General features: G+C 35.1%; 1 protein-coding gene across 1 annotated transcript in view; it reads left to right on the forward strand.

The window, feature by feature from the left end:
- Positions 1 to 1,570, forward strand: part of LOC103736327 (olfactory receptor 10AG1-like) — a 5,053-nt gene extending 3,483 nt beyond the window's left edge. The window contains exon 2 of the mRNA XM_008835809.2: positions 642 to 1,570. Within this exon, the coding sequence (XP_008834031.2) occupies positions 642 to 1,570 (929 nt within the window). The remainder of the gene's footprint in view (positions 1 to 641) is intronic.
- Positions 1,571 to 7,055: the final 5,485 nt, after the last annotated feature.

Consider the following 7,055-nt stretch of genomic DNA (forward strand, 5'->3'; position numbering starts at 1 on the left):
GGTTTATATGATTAATTATTTCAAATGAAGAGCTGCAGATAGCAAAAAGTTACAGAATTAAAATCTAAAAAATTAAAACATATGACTGTGTGCACTTCCCATTTATTTATGCTATATTTTCATTAATTGAAGGGTTTATTTGTTTTTTCATACATGATTTCACAGAGACATTTGAATTGTTTTGAAATATCGGCAGTACTTTCCCATTAGCTTCTGGAGTGCTGATTTTATAGACATGCACTCAAAGAGTGGTGTTATGTGAACTCTTTGAACCTTATTTTCTTGTAGAGCAAGGGTCAGGTGGCTAGAGAAGTGCAGTAGTAAAATTTCAAAACAAACAGATTGTATCATTCTGATATGAACTTGAATAACAGTGTATGACCCTATGGATTTTCTTGAAACAATTAAAACACATCTAACATGGTCAGTTCACTTGGAAGAGGGTATGGACAAAATTATTTTTTAATACAGAGATAAAGATAAATCCATTGTTCCGATTTCACAGAAAATCTACCAGAAAAAAAAAACTGAAAGGTTGAGAAATTACAAAGAACAAAATTCATAAACCAATCTGATGTGAAAAGAGGACATGCAGTCAAGAAACGTGACTCTAACAAAGGAAAACAAATGGAAAATCACAGAAATAAACCTGACTGTGCCTGTGGAATTTGTTCTCTTGGGATTTTCTGATATTCCCAAATTGCACTGGTATCTCTTTGGAATCTTCCTCTTTGTCTATGTGATTATCCTATTGGGGAATGGAATCATTATTCTCATCACAAGGGTAGAGCCCACTCTGCAGACTCCCATGTATTTTTTCATCAGCAATTTTTCTTTCCTAGAAATCTGCTATGTGACTGTCACTCTGCCCAGAATGCTTATGGATCTTTGTACTCTCAAAGGAAATATTTCTTTTCATGCTTGTGCTATTCAAATGTGCTTCTTCCTTATTCTGGGGGCCACAGAATGCTTCTTCTTGGCTGTGATGGCCTATGACCGCTATGTGGCCATATGTAACCCTCTGTACTACCATCTAATCATGAGTCATAAGGTGTGTAACCAGCTGGTGTTTGGCTCCTGGGTCACTGGAATTCCTATTCAGGTAGGCCAGACATACCAGATTTTGTCTCTGCCCTTCTGTAAATCTAAGCAACTCAATCACTTCTTCTGTGACATACCTCCATTGCTCAAACTGGCTTGTGGGGACATCTTTGTGAATGAGATGATCGTCTACATATTTGCTGTATTGATTGTCACAGTGCCCTTCATGTTGATCCTTGTGTCCTATAGCAAAATCATCTCAACCATCCTGAAGTTGTCATCAAACACAGGAAGGAAGAAAGCATTTTCTACTTGCTCTTCCCACATTATAGTTGTTGTTTTATTCTATGGATCAGCAAGTATCACATATTTAAAACCCAAATCTGATGTGTATGAGGGAACCGACAAACTGCTCTCTCTTTTCTATACCATTTTGACCCCAGTGTTCAATCCTCTGATATACAGCCTGAGGAACAAAGATGTTACTGGGGCATTGAAAAAATTCTTTCCCAGACTGTTTGCATTGTGAGACAATTAAAAGCACACAAATCATTGTTATAATTCATGTTATTTATTTAGAATGTAACTTTATCTTGTAAATCTATTAATAAACTCATGATGAAATACCCTTTTAATGGAAACTATTTCTAGGCCTATTACTATCTTTCAAATTCATTAGCAATGTTCTATTTAAGAAAAAAATCAATGCTTTGTTGTCCCCCTGCTGGATTTGGGCCTAGACCCACTCCACCTTGACTCAGGTTTTTAGACTAGCTTCCTAACCCATCCTAGCTATATCCTCTTATGTAGTTTTGTTAATACCCTCCACATATAGTTCCCACCCCCACTTACCCTGTACTCCTGATCTGCCTGTCACAGACCACCCCTCCTACTGCCCTGAATGAACTGCCTACTACCCTGACCTACCAACTACCCAAACCAGCCTACTACCCTGAAAGAACCTAAAGCACACACACCAACACTTTTCATACTCATCAAAAAGCAACCATACTACATAAACAATATTAACAGAAACAAAACTTAACTAAACGAAGGAAGAACATAATTTCCTATCAGACACACAAACAGGAAAATAAATGCCAAAATGACAATGCAAAAACACAAATAGTATAAAAAACCAACCAAGACAATATGTCTCCCCAAATCACTAGCAGCCCTAAGAAAGTGTACTACAATGAAAATTACCCTGAGGAATACCACAATGCAGAATTTAATAGAAAAATCATAAACAAAGAACTTAAAGAAAACACAGAGAAACAACTCTGATCTCAAAAGAAAAAGGCATAAACTAGGGACAGAAGCTCAAGAAAATAAAAGTATGTGATTGAATGTAATAACAAAACAATTAAACCCTTGAAATGTGAATTCACAAATGAGACAGAAACATTGAAGTAAACCCAAGTTGAAATGAACATGGAATTGAAAAGCTAAAAAAAACAATTGGAAACAGCAGGACAAATTCTCAAAGTAGAATGAATTAAATAGACAAGAGAATGTAAAGGCTCAATTACAATATTAATGAAGAGGACACCTTAAGCAAAGACTATATAAAGTTTTAAAAAAACACAGGATTGCTATATGAGCGAAATGTGGGACACAGTGAAAAGAACAATTCTATGCATCATCAGCATAAAAGAAGGTGAGGACTCTCAGGCTAATGGCGTTGACAGATCTTCAACAGGATTATGGAATAAAACTTACCTAAATTAAGGAAAGACATACTTACACAGACTCAAGAGGATCATAGCACATCAATTAGAGAGGAGCAGAAGAGAAACTCCCCATGGCAAAACATAGTAAAATCATTAAATGTATAGAACAAAGAGGATACTAAACTCTGCTAGAACAAAAGCATAAGCTACTCATAAAGGAAAACTCATCAGAATTAAAGCTGACTTTTCAATGCAGACTATGAAAGCCAGAAGAGCCTGGACCAAAGTATTCACAGTCCTAAATGACCATGGATGTTAATTCGAATACTTCACTAGCATAATTATCTATCATAGTCAAAAGGTAATGAACAATTTTCCATGACACAAAAAAGTTGAAATAATTAATGTCTACCAAACAAACTGTATATAGACTATTTGAAGTAATATGAAGGAGAGAAGGCAGTAATAGCCATGACCAAAAGTTTACAGAAAGAAAACAAAAAAGGCAAAATAATGAATACACAAAGTAGGGCCAGAAATAGAAACAAATTAAAATGACAGTAAGCAATACACACATCTAAATGATGACTCTAAATATCAATGACAACAATTTTCCAGTCAAAAGCACACATGTTATTGCAATGGATTAAGAATGAATATCCCTCTTTTTGTTGTCTTCAAGAAAATCATCTCACCTTCAAGGACAGACACTACCTAGGGTAAAGAGTGGAAAAAATTTTCTAAGTAAATGACTCTCAGAAGCAAGTAGGTGTTTCAATTCTACTATATGAGAAAATAGACTTAAAGCTAATCAGAAGGGCTAATGAGGGTCACATCATCCTGATCAAAGAAACAATTGATCAAGAAGATATTACAACCGTGAACATGTATGCATCAAACTCATGCACCAAATTTCATAAAAGCAGTTCTAAAGTACTATAGAAAAAAGATTAACCCCAACTCTTTAATAGTAGGTTCTGCAATGCCCCACAATATCCAATAAACAGGTCAACAGGACTAGGAATAAACAGAGAGACATCTGAATTAAATGATATCTAACATCAAATGGACATACATAACACATCTGCAGAATAGTCTACCAAGCACCATTGAATACACTTTCTACTCAGCAATCCATTCAAGTTTCTCTAAAATTGACCACATGCTAGGACACAAAACAAACCTCAAGAAAAACAGAAAAATTCTTAATTTCATGCATTCTATCAGACCGCTATACAATAAAGCATAAAGTCAACCATAAAGAAAGATGTAGTAACTATACAAAGTAATTGAGATTAAACAACACACTCCTGAATAATGAATGAGTCAAAGAAGAAATTAAGAAAGAAATAAAAGTATTCCTGGAACTCAAAAAAATTTAATGCAATAAACAAAACCTAGACACTTTAAATGCAATGCTAAAAGAGAAGACTATAGCTTTAAGTGTCTACATTAGAAAATCAGAAATTCCATTTATAAATGACTTTACAGTACAACTCAAGAGTCTGGAAAGTCAAGCACAAATGAACTCCAAGCCCAGCAGGTGAGAATAAATAACAATAATTAAAGCAGAAATTAAATGAAATAGAAATGAAGAAAACAACACAAAAAAATAATGAATCTAAAGGTTGATTCTTTGTAAAGTTAAATAAGATAGAAATTTATCTCAGTTAACCAAAAGAAAGAAAGAGCAAATATAAATCAATAAAATCATAGATGAAACAGGAAACATCACAACAAACATCAAAAATTCCAAAACATTATAAGGGAGTACATTTAAAATCTATACTCCATTGACTTCGGTAATCTAAACAGATAAATTTCTAGTCATGGGCATCACAAAGTTAAACCCAGCTTAAACAGGCCCACAACACATAATGAAATTGAAACAGTAACACAAAATATCCTGACTAAAAATAGCCCAGGCCCTGAGAAATTGGCAGCATAATTCAATCAGACATTCAAATATCTACAACCAATACTTCCTACATTATTCAAAAAGACAGATGCAGAGGGAGGACTCCCAAACTCCTTCACTGATGCCAGCATCACTCTAATACCAAAGGTGGTAAAGACACAACAATCAGCCCCACAAAATTATAGGCCCATATCCTTAAACAGGGATTCAAATACTCCACAAAACATTTGAAAACCACAAACAGACAGACATCAAAAGGATCATCTACCACGATCAAGTAGGGTTTATTCTAGAGATGCAGAGATTATTCGATATATGTAAATCAATGAATGTAATCAATTATATAAATAGACTTAAGGACAAAAATCACATGGTCTTCTCAGTAGATACAGAATATGCCTTTGACAAAATCCATCATACATTAATGTTAAACATTCTAGAGGGAACTGGACTGGAGGGACCATACCTCAACATAATTAAAGCTACATAAAACAAACCCACAGCCAACATCATTCTTTTTTTTTTTTTTTGGTGTTCAAATAAATTTAATGTCTTGTTCAAGGAAGTCAAGATGAAATTGTTTCTATAGTTAAATAAGGACTCAGTTTATTGGAATTATAAATGATTTTACTCTTGTAGGGGTCAAATAATAGGTCTGAAATAGATCTGAACCACAGGGTTGCCTTACGATTTTCTAGTTGAAAGGATGGAGGTGGCAAAGAAGATGTAAATGATTCATAGTAGTTAAAACAAAATTCAACTTAACAGCTAATGACATTGGAACTTTCCCCCTAAATTCTTTTAAAATTTTACTGATGTGAATTTGTGTTTCTGTCAGTAGATGTGTACATATGTGTATACAAGTGTGTACAACTTTGTATATACATGTAAAGACAAAAGGAGGGCTTGAGGTGTTCTCTATCACCCTCCACCTATTCTTGGGAGGGGCAGTGGGGCAGTGACTCTTCATGAACCTAGGGCTCCACTTCAGCTAAGCTGGAAATCAGCAACCACCAACCTGTCTCTGCACCCAAGCAATGGAGGTTAGATGTACGCACAGGAGGCCCAGCATGTTACATAGGTGATGGTATCTGAATTTCAGTACTAATGATTGCAGAAAATGCACTTTTAGCCACTAAGCCATCTTTCCAACTTCCTACCTAGATTTGTGAGGCTCACTGATCTTATGACAGAGACAATTAAGACAGCAAAATTCAGGTACAAAAGAATTAAGTGACTACCATAAAATCTAATTGAAGTGCCCATTGCTCTACTGTGCATCCATTTCTGAGGTGTTTTTTTTAAACATTTAAAAAAATTATTGAAAATTTCATGTGTGCATATAAGGTGTTTTGATTAAATCCACACCCACAACCTCCCCTCCAACACCTCCCATATCTCATCACATTTTTCTGACAACTTCTTTTTCTTTCTTCTCTTTCTTCTTTTTCTTTCTTTCTTTCTTTCTTTCTTTTTTTCTTCTTTCTTTCTTCTCTCTCTTTCTCTCTCTTTGTTTTTCTTTCTTCTTTTTTTCTTTCTTTCTTTGAAATGGGACTTTTTGCTACTGTAACATTCCCCTCTGAAGAGGTAACCCTAAAATCTTTTCAGGATTCTATAAGAGCTCATAAACACTTTTGACTTTGGAACAGAGTATCATGCTAACAGACCCAAGGACATTGTGACTTTTAGACAAGAAAATAGCTACATTTCTTTAGGGTCTTTTTTGACCCTAACTGCTTAGCCAGTTCCTACTTCCTATTCTTATCACACCGTCCTCAAATTGCCAATAGGGAACAGGAACACAGACCGCTTTGGCTTCTTCCATGCTAGACAGAGAGACACAGGGTGAGGCAATTGAGGTTCCCCTTCAGTGAGTCTATCTAAATGAATCCCAAATTTCATAACTCTTATCTGTATGGAGAAAAGAAAGTCCTTGACTGATGAATAGGGGATGTGAAGGAGAAGTAAAGGCAAGAGTAGTTAGCATTTCAAGTTCTAGACAGGAAACCAGACAAAAGTCCGAAAAAGGCAAATTTTAAATGTTCATATCAGAATCCATTGGGATTTCTTGACCTATATCTTGTAAGTTACTGCCAATGATTTCTTCTATTAGTTTCAGGGTTTTCAGTTTCATATTGAGATCTTTCATTCATTTGGAGTTGACTTTTGTGCAAGGTGAAAGATAAAAATCTAGTTTCATTCTTCTGCAGGTGGAGATCCAGTTTTGCCAGAAGCATGTATTGAATGAAGATACTGTATTTCCACCATTGTGTGTTCTCAGCATCTTTGTCAAATATACAGTGGCTGAAATTGCATTTATTCATATTTGGGCCTTCTATTTTGTTCCATTGATCTATGGGTCTATTTTTATGCCAGTGCCATGTTGTTTTTATGACTATAGCTCTGTAATACAGGTGAAAATG

The sequence above is a fragment of the Nannospalax galili genome, unplaced genomic scaffold (genome assembly GCF_000622305.1).
Source record: "Nannospalax galili isolate Female #2095 unplaced genomic scaffold, S.galili_v1.0 scaffold1678, whole genome shotgun sequence".
Taxonomy (NCBI): Eukaryota; Metazoa; Chordata; class Mammalia; order Rodentia; family Spalacidae; genus Nannospalax; species Nannospalax galili.